The following is a 14,577-nucleotide window of genomic DNA, read 5'->3' on the forward strand; positions in this document are numbered from 1 at the left end:
TAGAACGGCTGAGATACAGATCATCAGCCCTGGCCATTCTCTTGACGTCAAACGTGAGCTCGACAAGCCTTGTCATCATCAAACGATCCCTCTCTCCCCAGCCCGTAGCTTGTCGCGAACGCTTCACGCCTGCACGAGGTTGCCGACCGATACCAGGGTTATCCAGCGTCTGACGCGTAGCACGTAAGATGGCATCTCCTCGATGCCAACGGCTGTCATCCGAACGTGGCTACTTGCCGTTCCCAGAAGGGAGCAAGTCCAGTACCTTTTGCCCGCCTGACGTGGGGCCTGGGTCGTCATGGTCAGCTTGTCCCAAGGTCTAGGGGCGATGGAGGGCACTCGTGGGCCAAGGTAGGTAGATAGGTAGCTAGGTACCCAGGTTAATGTGCTCCTGATGGAAAAGGAAGCATCCAAATGGGAAGGAGATTGTCCTATCCTGTCGTCATGCTGTTATTCATGGATGAGCCCCTCCCCCCTCTCCCCGCCCAAAAAATGAAAGAAAAAGAAAGGAAAGAAGAAAAAAAGCTTGCTTTTCAACACATAGGTAGGTACGTACCTATCTCAGATAAGTCGCCACTCTCTCGCCCGCAGTTCCCGGTGGTAATCCGCGCGTTCTTAATTCCCTCAAGATGCGCGCACCTCTGAACTTCTGCTGGGCTTCGCCCTCCTGCGATGCTATGTGGGCGATCATGGTATTCGACTCCCGCCGGGAGGGGGCAACCAAAGGCATCTCATACCCGCTTCATACCGCTGATGAGAGCGATGGGGATCAAGACAGAGCCATGTGGGCGCTTGTCCGTTCGTCATGCCGTTCATTCATGGTGCTTGGAGTTGAACAGAGCTGATCACCTCTTCCCTGCTCTTGGTGGTTGTTGCTGACCGGACCACCACTCTTGGGGCTCGCCGCCTCAGCCCATCCGGCCAAAAACAAAACGGAAGAAACAATCAAGATCATGTCTTGTCTTGAACCAGAGAAGGATACGCACCTCGCATTGAGGTCTAGCACAGGCAAAAGCAACATCGCTTCCAAAGACATAGTTACCCTCCATCAACAGATCGGCCCGTCCCCAAGTTGCAGACACGGTCAGAGACAGCGCAGTGAAACAGGCTCTTGAAGATCTGTGAAACCTTCAGCGACTCGCAGTCCCCTCCCCCCCCGGCCCAAGGACCTTGCAAGCCCTCGTCGTTTGTCATGAGAGGAGAGTTGGATGGATGCCTCGCGTCATGGGCTATGTGGCAGACCCATTTCCGCACCACACCGCACCCAACAACAACAATACACAAAAAGGCTGTGTGGGACAGAGCATAACAGTTGCTCGGCTCAGCCCTCCCTCGCACGCGATACACATCGTTCTGGCAGCGAATGCCAAACAACAAGACCGCGGAAGACCAATCACATCATCACGCCAGACCACGATGGTTGGACATTCACTCTCAAACAAACACGGCGGCGATCTGAGTCACAGGGACGGTCTTGGGGATTAGGGGGGGTAGGGGTATTAACTATTAGGGTATGTACAGACGATGCCCAGCAGTGTGTATAACCCCGACTTGTCTACAAAGCTGAATAATAGTACACGAGGGTGGGGGGGGAGCCACGCTGCTCCCTCCTTTCCCTCCCCCTCTCCTCCCCCCTTACCCATCGTCTGTATCATGCAGGAAAAAAAAAGGAGCAAAACGAAAGACAAAACCACCCTGGCCCTGTCAAGGACCCCCGTTGACTGACATCCCGTGTATGCTATAATAATGCCCAAATACAAATATATTGTTCGTAAGGATCGTAGAGAATTAGATTCTTGCATGCTCCGAGAGAGACATGCCAGATGATGTGTAATGATGACGAAAAAAAAAAAAAAAAACAAGGGGCGCGTGAAAAAAAAAAGACCATCAAGGTCATTTTTTTTCCTTTACATGGCCAGGGCAGCCACGGCCGCCACAGCAGCCGCCAGACCCAGGCTGGCGCCGACCCGACCGCTGCCGGCGGTGACGATGCTCTGCGTGGGGCGAGCCGTGACGGTCGGCACGGTCGGCGCGCCGGTGATGACGCCCGTGGGCAGCACCGAGGAGATCTCGATCGGGGTGGTGATGGGGACGACCACCACGTCCGAGCCGCCCGTCGAGGTGATGTCCACCTGGGGCACCTCGAGGCTCGTGCTGATGGTGACGGTGGTGCTCGAGCTCGGGATCTCGACGCCGTTGTCGTCGGTGCAGGGCTCCACCGTGGTCGTGATGAGCGTGATGGTGGTGTAGACGGGGGCAACGGTCGGGGTGGCGGTCACGGTGATGTAGCTGGTGACGGTCGCGTCGGTGGCGATGCCCGGGTTCTGGGGCAGGTACTTGGCGCAGATGCCCTGGAAGTAGGCGACGGCCTCGGCGATGAGGGCGTCGGTCTCGCCGTGCGCGTAGAGGCAGTCGTAGACGTTCTTGACGAAGACGGCGTCCGGGCAGTAGCAGGCCGTATCGGTGTTGTCGGCGCAGCCCGTGGTGAAGATGAAGGTGTTGAGGCACGAGGGGACGAGGATGGGGATGTCGAGCGTGGGGAGCGGGAGGACCGAGGAGGAGACCACGACGGAGGAGCTCACGCCGTCGGCGGGCACGGTGCCGGTGCTGACGCCGGGGTTGGGGTTGCTGCCGTCGCTGCTGGACGGGCCGGCCAGCACGGTGCTGCTGACGACGACGGTGCTGCTGACAACGACAGTGCTGCTGACGACGACGGTGCTGCTCTGGACGGTGGTGGTGGTGATGGTCTCGGTGACGGGGCAGATGGTGGTGGAGACGGGGATGGTGACGACCGTGGTGGTGATCGAGTTGCTAGGGCAGTCGGTCTTGGTGGGCTCGCACTGCGTGATGGTCTCGGTGGTGGTCGTGAAGATGGTCGAGACGGTCTCGAAGCTGGTCGTCAGGGTCACCGTCTCGGTCACAGGAATGGTCTCGGTCACGGGAATGGTCTCCGTCACAGGAACAGTCTCGGTCACCGGGATGGTTTCGGTCACCGGGATGGTAATGGTCTCGCTGGCGGGCTCGCTGGCAGTGCTCTGCAGGCTGCTGCTGGTGCCGTCGCCGGGAGAAACCGAGTCCGTGGTCGAAACAGAGTCGCTGTTCGAGCTGGTGGTGCTGGTGCCGGGGACGATGCCGGTGCTGGTCTCCGAACCAGGGACGGGGGTCGTGGAGCTACCATCCTCGCCAGGCACGGTGCTGGTGGAGGGGGCGGTCGAGGTGGGAGCGCCGGGCGTGTCGCTGGTGGCGGTGGTGATGCTCTCGGCAGGAGAATCCGAGGTGGTGGTGGTGGTCAGGAAGGTCGAAGTCGAGGCGAAGCTGGTGCTGGTGCTCGACTTGGTCGTCTTGGGCGGCTTGGTGCTCGAGGCGGTGCTGCAATCGAACGAGATGGTGGGAACCTTGATGCTGCAGGTCGGCTTGGGCTTGTTGGGCTGGGGAGGATAGACAATGGTGACGTTCTTGGCGCCGCCGCACTGCCTGTTGATGACGGTGGTGCCCTTGGCCTTGCAGGGGCTGCGGTGCTTGCAGGTGGTGCCGTCGGGCATGTCATAGTGGAACTCGAGGTCCGTGTCGAACTCGGGCTTCACGTGAATGGAGCCCAGCGAGAACTTGTCGACGTTGGGCCCGCAGCCAAACGACGGCGAGCTAAACTTGTCTGGCGTGCAGATGCCGCCGATGGCCTTGCCAAAGGTGCGAGGGGTGATGCGGCTGCGCTTGCCGCTCTCGTCCTCGCACTTCCAGCCCTTGAAGATGAAGTCCTTGTAGTTGAAGAAATCACCAAAGTCCAGGTCGGCCCAGTTGAAGCCGGGCTGCTGCTGGGGCGTGCACTTGTTGTCGATGTTGCCCGGGAAAGTGAAGGGAGGGGCACGGAGGAACTAGATCGTGGCATGTCAGCGTGGTGTCGATGAGTGGCCCGTCAGCCAGGGGCACTTACAGTGGCCGAGGCACCGGCGGCGAGCGCCACGAGGGACACCGAGGTCTTCATGGTGAAGTGCGGCAGCGTTTGGAAACCGGATCTAGAACGAACAGGAACAGGCGATGAGGCAACGAAGGTATATGCCGCTTGGGCGAAAGACAAAAGAGAGTCCGATGTTCGATGACTCGCAGGAACGATCGACTCAGCAAAAACCGTGGACTAGCCAACGAAAGACCAAAGTAGAAGAAGATGGGCAAAGAAGCGAATGGCTTTGCCTCTTGTTGACGGCAGTGAGAATGGAAGAAAGCTGCTCGAGCACGGCAAAGAGCTATAACACGAGAAGAGCAGGATGGGACGAAGGCATTGTTGATATACCCTCCGTCCCCGACCCCGAGTGAGGGTAACATGAAGCGGCCCATGCCACTTCCGCCAGCCCCAGCTCAGCAACCCTTGCGCTCGGCTGGTCGAACGCTAGGGCGAGAGAACCAGGCGAGCAGGCCCGTGAGTGGAACCTGGACCTTGGAGGTCCGGGAGCAGAGAATCCACGCAGGATCCGGGGAGGGGTGCGGTGGAGGGTGCTCTGCCCCCCCTGGTTCGGTTCCGGGAGAGCCCTTGAGGGCCAATGGCCAAGACGCCGCACTTCAAACGGCCGGGCCTAGCGCATGCCAGCTTCGTTTTGCCAGGGGAGAGACCGGCAAAAAGAGGTTTATTTTTGTTGCCCCTTTGCGGAAATGGCCCGCCAAGGTATGAACCATCATTGACGGGGTCGAGACCAAAACCCTAGCATCGGCGCTTCTCTCTTTTGCAGAGGCCATCTGAGCGTGCGGGCGTGTCGTTGCTTTGTGCTGGGCCCACGATGCGGCCCGCGACTTGGACATTGCGACGCCCCTGGCGCGCGGCTCTGGGGTCAAGCCACCGGATCCTGGGATTGGTTGGCTGGCAGGGCTCCTTGCAGAACGGCGAGCGCGCAAGCGGGAGCCAAGGGGGGGGGGGGGGGTGCCGTGTAGGGGGTGCGGCTCAAGCGGCCACCCGCACACACGCCAATTGGTTCACTGGGGGTTCGACGCCCCCCAAACCGCCATGGCTTTGTCTACATACGCAGTAGAAGACAAACCTCCTTCACGTGTTGACTGACGGAGGGACCGATAATGGCCAAATTACCTGAACCGAGACAATCTCCGATCTATCTGGGCATCTGAGCCGATGGTGGAGAGCTCTGTCACCTGTACAGATGTACTATAGTAGTGTAGTGTCTCTGGCGGGTGGTTTCGACCTGCAGCGCAGGAAACAAAAGGGGACCAAAGAAACAAGACGAATCCTTGAGATCCGTGGTCGGGATCTGGCGATGTGCTTCTCGCTGGTGCCGATCCCCGGTGATGATTCGAAACATTGCCCGTCGAGTGCTCAGCCACCAACTACTGCGAGAACAGAACATGTGCCCGTGCTATGGGACGGTTTTCTCGGGCTCACTTGTTTTTTTGTCCAGGTTCTCCTTTTGCAGCGATGCACCAATGCAAGCCATCCGAGCTCCAAAACAGTCCGATGCGCCGCACCATCCCTGGTCGGCGTCCACTTGGCCTCGTTGCTGCACCCCTGCCAAACGTTGCCCTGGCCCGGGATGAGTTTCCCCGCAGGGCATCAGAAGCGAGCCGCCTTCATCGACTGGCTGGCCAAACGTTGCCCGACGACATGGGACGGTGATTGATGCAAAAGCACGGCGTTGATGGTGGTGGTGCTCTGTATGTGGTGTACATACATGGCTGAAGTCATGAATAGCAGCATACATAGGTGCTTTAGTTACGGGCATTCTGGATCGTATAGTAAGCGTGCTTTGCGCAGAGTGAGATGAGAGATCTCATCTGGCTGTCTGTCAAGCGCCGCCCAGCAAGGATCAGGGCCAGAATTAGAACGCCATTTGCACATCGTGAGAAGTCAGGGGGAAACCCCAGGTGTCAACCCGTCCCGTTCCCGCGGCTTCTGCTGTCGTCGCTGGCGTGGTTTATGCTGCCGCCGTTGCTTCCAAGGTTTTGGTCGCGATGCCCCGGTTTCTTCTGGTGAGAGAGAGCCATGCGAAACCCAAAGAATGCCGAGCTCCATACCGTCACGTTTCACCCGAACTCTGTTTCATGTTTCAGGTGAGCCAGGGGCACCCCGGCAGCGAGATGCCGCTCTTGGCATCGACTCCGTTGACGATTCGCCGGCCCAACCAAGGCGAGACAGCATCATGGCATCATGTCTGCAAGAAAGAGACTATCGAACCATTGGATCTGTGGATTATGTACAACCAAGCTGTTGGCTCGTCTACGGTCATGGCAAGTGATTGAGCCATGCAGTATTGATGAATTCATTTGACCGCTAAACAAACCGCGGATGCCGGCGCAGCCGAGCCCTTTCTACACTACTAGAGTTACGTTGCTCCCTACCCTTCGCATCGAATCTTTTCTACCCGACGGCGTGGTGACGGCTCTTCCCATCTCTGCCAGCGGTCTCTTCGTCGTCGCCTCGTGATCTGACAAACACCCCACATGGTGCCATCAAGGCCGCGCTTCCACGCCCAACCCCCCTGGCTTAGCAGGAGCTCGTCCACGCCAGGGGGATTGCCGATCCACGAACAACCCCGAACATGGCGCTGATGAGCCGCCGACTCTTTCGATCGGGGATTTTACGCAAACGTTAGGGTCTAGCCGCGCTGAGCTGAGCTGAGCTAAGTGCGTTTTTTTTTTTCTTTCGAGAATGCTTTGTGGGTTTCGGCAGCCAACGACGGTGTTGCCGGTCCGGTTTGACGCCAGCATGTCTCAGGCCCAGCGCTTGTTTTGTCTCCACCGTCTCCATCTCGGCGCAAGCGATGCTCAGGAGAGATGCAACGCCTGGTCCGCAACGCTTAGCTAAGCATTTTCCACGGCGCTACCTGCTCAGTAACGAGTTATGTGCAGAGAGCAAGAGAGCAACACAACAACCTAACCCATCATCTGCGTGACGCTACGTGCACATGGTTAATTTCGGAGAGTGGCGATCCACAGTCGTAGCACCGCAACGCAACAAGTGCCCATTGGAACCTCCCGGACCCTCGCTTGGCACACGAGAGAGCGCTCCCTGGCCCCGGAACCCGCCCGGTCCGTCAGGGGCAACAATGAACCTGGAAAGCAGGCGTTTCCATTTCGGGACACCTGATGCAACCACGGGGAACTCGACCGCCACGCCCCCGGATCTCGAGCTTTGTTTCAGAAGCCTCGTATCGCGACGAGTTGTGCGCGCGGGGCTGCCACAGTGGACCGATTCCTGGTTATCCGCGACGGGGTCACCACGTGGTGTGCAGGTTTCTGACACGCCGGCAGCGTGGCTGTGCTAAGCTGCCGGTGTCTGAGCACCCGACGCGACGGTTGGTCGGTCGGGGGATCCCAGGACGCGACCGATCATGATCCTCCCAAGGCCGCGGGTGCTTGGTTGCAGTGGAAAGACAGCTTTGGGATCATCAGGCTTGGCTCTCTCTGGGCTGTCATCGGTCAATGCGAACGGATGAGCTGAAGATCTTGAAACCAACACCGCTGCCCTGCCTCTGGTGGTCGTCGCTCATGCAGAAAGACAAGCAGAAGCAAGCTGAAACCAGCTGTGATAGCCACCAATCTCCTGTTGTTCGCAAGAATCTCGTCCTTTCGGCCTGTGCTCCAGCTCATGATGATGGCCCCATATTCGGATTGGGGATCCAAAATGAGATGAACGTGCCATGGCTAACTGCCAACATCATACCAGATGTCCGAGATGCTTCAACGCTGTTTGCTCTTCTGGCTTCATTGTCCAACATGCAAAAGTGATGCTGGCCAACAAACCTGTGCCTGCTAAGACGGGCTACCACGGCACAAAGGGAGATCACCCGTCGCGGCACAGCGGGGGAATCATTGCTGCGGTCAAGTGCCGCTATAGTACGCCTATAATACGTCCACAGGGAGAACAATAATGGTGGTATTAATCCGGGGGAGCCTCAACGTCTTTGCCGATCAGCTGCGTCATCTGCGGTTGGGTCGGGATTTGAGGTCACATCGAGCCAGAAGAAAACGAGACAAATCAAAACACAGAACTGAGGTGAGCCATGTGGGCTTGGAGCATATCTTGTTCGTAAGCTACATAGTACCTTATTCGTCTGTTCGTCTCTGTTCTTAGAGGCTGTTCATTAGTTAAACCCAAGATCAGAAGTGAAGAAATGGCAGAGCCGACGCCCTGTTGCATTCTGGATCAGCCCGTTTTCGGCCGCCAACTTGATTTCTCTACCCGAGTGGACATTCCGTCGGCGGTTTCGCTTCAATACTTGTTAGATATACTTTCCTCGCATTGTTTGTATTCTGTTCCTGGTCCCTAGGACAATGGAAAAGGGTTGGGGCTTGCCGGATGCCCCAGGCGGTCATCGGCAAGGGTCAACGAGTCCAAGTCCGGCCTCGGTTGTGGGCCGGCGATGAGCAAGACGGGACCTGGGACTGGCCCGCACCACCCACCACCTCCGGGACCGACATGGTCCGGCCACTTGCCCAAGTCCAACCCCGCCCCTCCGCCCCCAAATCTAAACATGTTCTCTTTGGGATTGTCGTTGGTTCCTGTGGCCAGCCTGGTTTGGCAGATCGCTTTTGGGACTGGCAGGATTCAAAGAGTTTAATCGCCACTTGCCCAATAGCGTCAACGATGACTCGACCGAATCCGAACCTCAGCAAAAATCGGGCTGAAATAAGAATAATGTCAACGAGCCAATCAATGAGACTCTCAGTCCTTGAGTTTGTATCTCAACCTTCCTGCCATGGATATTTAGGAGGTACCTAGCTCGGGTGTTTTGTGACAATAGCTATTCTCCTCGTTCAAATGTTCAGTTTCGTAAACCGATCTCCACAACCCCAGCTGTCTTGAGGACGCACGTCATCCAAAGATCCATCGGTAATCTTTGATCTTGTCGCTGTCCGTGCCTCGCTCGCAGTTCCCCTAGTGTTATCTTGTTCCGCATCTTTCAATGTCAGCTTTGTTTTTGCGAGTCGGAGAAGGGCGTGATGACACCAGAAGCTATTATCGCCCTTGTCGCTCTCTTCATCACTCTTCCACCCACTCTTCTGGTCCTCTGGAAGTGCTGGCGCGGTGGCTTCGCCAGCAACCGCAGCCCTCTACCAACACCTCGTGGTATATTTTCACAATCACCAGCTCTTCTGTCTCTGCTTTTTGTTTGATTGCTGTGACCAACCAGCTTGAGAATTTCTTGTGCATTCACTAACAACCGCTACTCTTGTTCGCGAGGTCGTACAGATGAGGAAGAACTAGCCCTCATCCGCTCCATCGACGAAACGTCGACATATCCCCAAGGAAACTCAATCCTTCCAGACTGCCCTAAACTATCGGTCACCATAGTATTCAACAGACCAGACGGTGCCGCGTCGCTGCCGCGGGAGGGATCGTGGCTTATACAGGCGGCTTCATAGGCGGGTGGATGCCGGGTTCCACAGATCCGATGTCCGGTTCTTGGCATGTGAGCTCCGACATGGAACCCCGCGTGCGTTGCGGAGTGGAACCCACCAACTAACAGGGACCGGTCTTGTGTGAGATTGTCAGCAACCACCGATCAACGCGACGTTGAAAGCGCATCGCCTTGCTACACGTATTAAATTTCAACCATATGTGCCTGCGCCATTTAGACTTCTTTGTGACAAGATAATACATCCCACCGTTACCGTCCCGCGCCGTGGAAGCGCAACTGCACAAGTCTGGGAAGATCGAGACTTGCATGGCGTCCGATTGCACGAGGTCCATTGACGCTGAGATGTGTGATTCGACCATGTGCCAATCGCTACGGAACCCTTGTCTCACTGCATTGGGCACCAAACATCGAATGGGCTGGCGTCAAGACCACCCACGCGCTGGCCGCCCCGTCACGAACTGCACCAAATCGACCATTCGCTAGCGATCCTGCAAACCTCCATGGCCTATCAACCGCCCCCTTGTTGCTGCTGCATCCTCTTGATCCTCTCCTCCGCCGCCCTCGCCCTCCTCTCCCTCTCCAACCTCATCCTCTGCTCGGGCGTCAGCCCCCTCGCCTCTTCCTGCCTTCTTTCCTCCGCCGTCATCGGCGCCCCTCCACCCAGCAAGCTCCCTCCTCCCTTCTTTCCGCCCCTAGCGGCACCGTCCGGCACCTTCGGCCCTTCGCTCCTCAACCTCTCCTCCTCTTTCCTCCGCCGTTCTTCCTCCTCCTTCCTCTGCCCCTCCCTCTCCCTCTCAGCGCGCCGCTCGGCTTCCTCCTTCGCTAGCGCTGCTGGCACGCGCGCCTTCTCCCAGTCCCACGCCTTCTCGCCCAGCTCGGACCGGGCAACGCGGAAGGCGTCCCGCGTGGCGCGGTCGCCCGCGAGCTCGAAGGGGGTACGACCCTCGCGGTTCAAAATGGTTGGGTCGGCACGGGCGCGCGTGAGCAGGCCGGCAACGAGGGCGGCGGAGTTTTGGGAGGCGGCGAGGTGGAGCGGGGTGGGTGCGTGGTGGTTCTGCTGAGAGCCGGCAGGTTGGAAGAGGAAGTCGGGCGGGAGGTTGTTCGTGGTGAGGTAGGAGAGAAGGGCGGGGAGTTTGGAGCGGCGGATGAGAGCTTGGAGCTGGTTCGTGTGGAAAATGGCGGTTTCTTGCTCTTCGGTAAGCTTCGGGGCGGAGGGTTTCGTGTCGGGTTTAGGTTTGGTGGGCTGCTTGGCTGCCTCGTCGGCCGGCGCGGTGGTCCCTTCGGGGAGGATTTCCTTCACCTTGAGACGGGTAAGCTCGATGAAGGCGCGCATAAGCTCGTTTTGTGTCGCTCGCCGCGTGCTGAAGGGAAAGCCGCGGATGCGCGGGTCGTTGGGCCGCAACACTTGGCCTTCGTACGGTCCGAACAGCGTGCGTCTGTTGGTGTTGCCCGTCGCGCGGATAAAGAGCAGGTCGGACGTGTCGATCAACGACTTCCAGTCCTTGAGCAGCCCACGGACGTCGTCGACGAGGGCCTGCTCGTTGTACCGACGGATCCAAGCACCGGCCGAGTGAGCCGGACCCTTGGCGTTGTCGTTGGCCGATTGCGCGCCACCCTGCTTGCGCCGCGTCGTGTACCGGTGGAACGTCTTGTGCGCGAGAACGACGGCCTCGCGGTTCATCGGGCCGACCGAGCCGTGCTTGGACTTCTTCGGAGCCAGGCACACCACCATCGCCGCGAAGTGGCCGCCTCCGATCATGCAGAGGAAGACGTGTCGGCTGTTGTAGGCGGGCGGAACGGCGGTGCTGTCGTCCTTGGGGGTCTTGGGCATGGCTATTGGAGGAAGTTGCCGTTGCCGAATGCGATCGACAAGGCCCTCCTCGTTTTCCAGCTCTTGAGGCGTGAACAGCGCCCTGTACACGCCAAAGTATGTATTGTCAGGAAGTTGCGGCGAGCTGAACCACGCCAGTGGCGGCTTTCCGGACCCCTTCCTCTTCGCCTTGGGCTCGTCATCCTGGTCGCCATCGTCCGCGTTGCGCCGATCCGCCAGCGACGCCTGCTTCTTGAGCAAGGCGGACAGGGCCGACTCTTTGCGCGATGCATCGTCATCATCCTCGTCCTCATCTGTCTCGGTGGTGTCCGACCCTGATATGCTCATCTCCTTCTCCTCGACCAGCTGCTCAAATTCGGCTTCCGAGACGGGCCGCAGGCCGTTCATCTTCTGCTTCAGGTTGTAGTAGTGGAGGTCCGTCTTGAGATGATCGCGCTGCTCCTGGACCGTGGCAAACGACATGCCGCACAGGGAGCATGACTGCGATCCGAGGACATTGTCGGCGCCAGCAGGGTTTGGGACATGCCTCCGCGATGCGCTGGTGTCGGTCGAAGCATCGTCATCGGCGACGGCAGGGATCCCCGCATCAGGTTTTAAGGAGAGCGAGTTGAGGATTTCGGCGGGGAGATCGTAGAGATAGAGCGGCCGCCGAAGCAGCGCATCCTGAAGCTTGTCCATGAAGCGTCGCACAGGCTGCGTGAGAGAGAGAAGTGGTGATGTTGGGACAACCGTCCTGTCCCTAGAACAAGAAACATCGTCTGGGACCGACAGCTTGTTGAAAAGGGAGCCCGTGGCGGGGCTTATCGTAGCATCCAGAACCGATAAGCAGAGGTGGGAGTCACGCCGAAGTGCGTCACACCGGAACGGAACGAATGCACATCTTGAACCCTAACCCTCATCCAGGGCTCGGCTCCTGGACAGGTGCATGGTGAAGGAGACCCAGCAGGATTCCATTTTCAGACATTCAGACTCACAATTGAGAGATTGGGTCCTATTATGTGATCTTGGTATTGAACCAACGATATGATTGCTCTTTTGGTATGTGGGAGGAGGGTGAGCTGTCAATGGCTTGAGATACTGAACGACGCTGCCTGCTACCTCCATAACTTGACCGATTATTCCCTCTGAATGACGTGCGAGGTACCTGGCAAGGAGGGCCAGCGATAGAGGACAAGGTCGAGGACGAGGTCGAGGACGAGGTCGAGGACGCTTCCTGCGTGGCAGTGTGGACCGACAGCGACCTCGGAGCAGAGTGGGGTTCTACGAGCTTGGTGGCCACCAGCTGTGAACAATGGAGGCGTGCGAGGGGATTCGGAGGTCGCATCACACCCAGGTGGTGTCGTCGAGGCATGCTGCACCGATACCCATCTGACTTTCTGACCACAGAATACTAAGAACCGAAGAACCGACGGAGCGCTGTGGGCCAGAGTGAGATGGATTCTGAAGGGCCAAAACAGTGAAAACAACAAACCTGAGCTTGGGAGGTGAGGACGTTGATGGTTGAACGGAGCTGACTAACTGATCGAAACAGCCAATCACGATCTCTGTAAGCATCAGGTAATCCTGCGTCAGCCTTTCGTCGAGAGTTCTGGGTTTTTGGTTCTCCACTCCTCCAACCTCTCACCATCATGACAAAGCTGAGACACTGTCGACAGGCCGACTCTGAGCTTCTGGATGATGCGAATAAAAGCTTTGAGACGCTGACCGAAGCATCATGTAAACTCTCTCCATCCGTCAGCTTCGCACAGGGGCCGATGTACCGTAGTATAAAAGGCGCTGAAAAGTCACCTCCCTCCATCTCTGTCTTCCCCCAAAGACATCATCAACCCCATTGAAATCTCAATCCATCAGCCAATTCCTCTAGAACCACGCATCCTCATGACAACACCCCTCCGAACGGCCATGTCTACCACCCTTCGACATGCAAAAATCACCCCCCACCGTTCCGCCGCCCGCGGGCACGCCGACCACGGCTGGCTCGACACGTACCACTCCTTCAGCTTCGCTGGCTGGTACAACCCGCGCTTCACACAGTTTGGGGCGTTGCGCGTGCTGAACGAGGACCGCGTGAAGCCCAACTCCGGGTTCCCAACCCACCCGCACCGCGACTTTGAGATCTTCAGCTACATCCTCTCAGGCGAGCTCACGCATGACGACTCGACGCAGCCGAAGAAGACCAAGAACAAGGACGGAGCGCAGGATGCGCAAGAGGCGGGGGAGTGCCTGTTTGGCGCCATGAAGCGCGGCGACGTCCAGTTCACGACCGCCGGCACAGGCGTGACGCACTCCGAGTTCAATCGCGGGCGGGAGTGGGTGCACTTCCTGCAGATCTGGGCGATTCCGTGGAAGAAGGGGCTGCCGCCGCGGTATGCGCGGGTGCGGTTCAGCGACGAGGACAAGCGGAAGGGGTTTGTGCGGCTGCTAAGCCCGCTCAAGGGAGGCGTCGATGCGACGGCGGCGCAGGAGAAGGCCGCCGAGCCGACGGTTCCAGGGACCATCGCCATTCACGCAGACTTTGTCATGGCGGCGGGGATCATCGAGCCTGGGAACAAGTTTGAGTGGGTTGTTGGCGGGCAGGCGACGGACGCGACCAAGCGAAAGGTGTACGTGCATTTGCCCATGACAAAGGGTGGGAGGGCGAAGATCAAGCTGGATGGTAGGGAGGAGGATGGGGTGCTGAGCGAGGGAGATGGGGCGTTTGTGGATGGCGTCAATGCTGGGGACAAGCTGGTCGTTGAGAGCGTTGGCGATGCCGAGGCGGAGGTGGTGATTCTAGATACGGCCTAAGGAGGCGGGAAAGAACAGGCACTCACGTTGTCGTATGTTCATGATCATGTACGGGATTATGCGACAACTACCCGAGTTCCGAAAGAATGGAAAGATCAAGATTGGTTCCAACACCAAGTTTGTTTGGTACGAGAGCATCTCGCGATGGTCAGAACCCTTCCTCGCCTCAACCCTGCCGGATCGATGGTGATGAAGGAAATGAACAAATCCTGCGAGAGGAAGATTCCAAAAATTCCCTAGCCAGCCAAGGCCAACTAGGAGCGGTCAGGGTGTAGTTTTCAACTAGCAAAAACGTGATCTCGGACGAATCCTCACTGATACACGTCAAACCCCTGCACTCGGATGGGGAAGAAAAGAGGAAGAGAAGATGAGAATCGTGGGACCCGGACTGGAATTTATAGGGCAAATTTGTGGTCTGTGCACGCCTGCAAGATGGCGCGTAGAAGAAAAGTGGGTCCTCGCGACGTGACGGCTTGGCAATGCAGCCTTGCCGTGCGTAGGCGAAACGTCACGTGAATTCTATTCAGAAGGCTGTCGAGGATCGAGCCACTCGTCCTCCATCTGCCCCGTCCTGCATTACCAGCAGAGCTCTCATCCAGG

At 58.0% G+C, this 14,577-nt stretch overlaps 3 protein-coding genes across 3 annotated transcripts; 1 reads left to right on the top strand and 2 right to left on the bottom strand.

Moving 5' to 3' along the window:
- Window positions 1-1,907: 1,907 nt before the first annotated feature.
- On the bottom strand, window positions 1,908-3,982 carry VTJ83DRAFT_1773 (uncharacterized protein; the record flags this gene model as incomplete). The annotated part of the gene is made up of 2 exons (XM_071007969.1): window positions 1,908-3,872; window positions 3,932-3,982. 2 exons carry the CDS (start codon window positions 3,980-3,982, stop codon window positions 1,908-1,910), a joined length of 2,016 nt encoding a protein of 671 aa, XP_070868313.1.
- Window positions 3,983-9,867: 5,885 nt separating this feature from the next.
- On the bottom strand, window positions 9,868-11,868 carry VTJ83DRAFT_1774 (uncharacterized protein; the record flags this gene model as incomplete). The annotated part of the gene is made up of 1 exon (XM_071007970.1): window positions 9,868-11,868. One exon carries the CDS (start codon window positions 11,866-11,868, stop codon window positions 9,868-9,870), a length of 2,001 nt encoding a protein of 666 aa, XP_070868314.1.
- A 1,200-nt stretch (window positions 11,869-13,068) lies between these two features.
- Window positions 13,069-13,977, top strand: VTJ83DRAFT_1775 (uncharacterized protein; the record flags this gene model as incomplete). Its single annotated transcript, XM_071007971.1, has 1 exon — window positions 13,069-13,977. One exon carries the CDS (start codon window positions 13,069-13,071, stop codon window positions 13,975-13,977), a length of 909 nt encoding a protein of 302 aa, XP_070868315.1.
- Window positions 13,978-14,577: the final 600 nt, after the last annotated feature.

The sequence above is a fragment of the Remersonia thermophila genome, chromosome 2, assembly GCF_042764415.1.
Source record: "Remersonia thermophila strain ATCC 22073 chromosome 2, whole genome shotgun sequence".
Classification (NCBI taxonomy): Eukaryota; Fungi; Ascomycota; class Sordariomycetes; order Sordariales; family Chaetomiaceae; genus Remersonia; species Remersonia thermophila.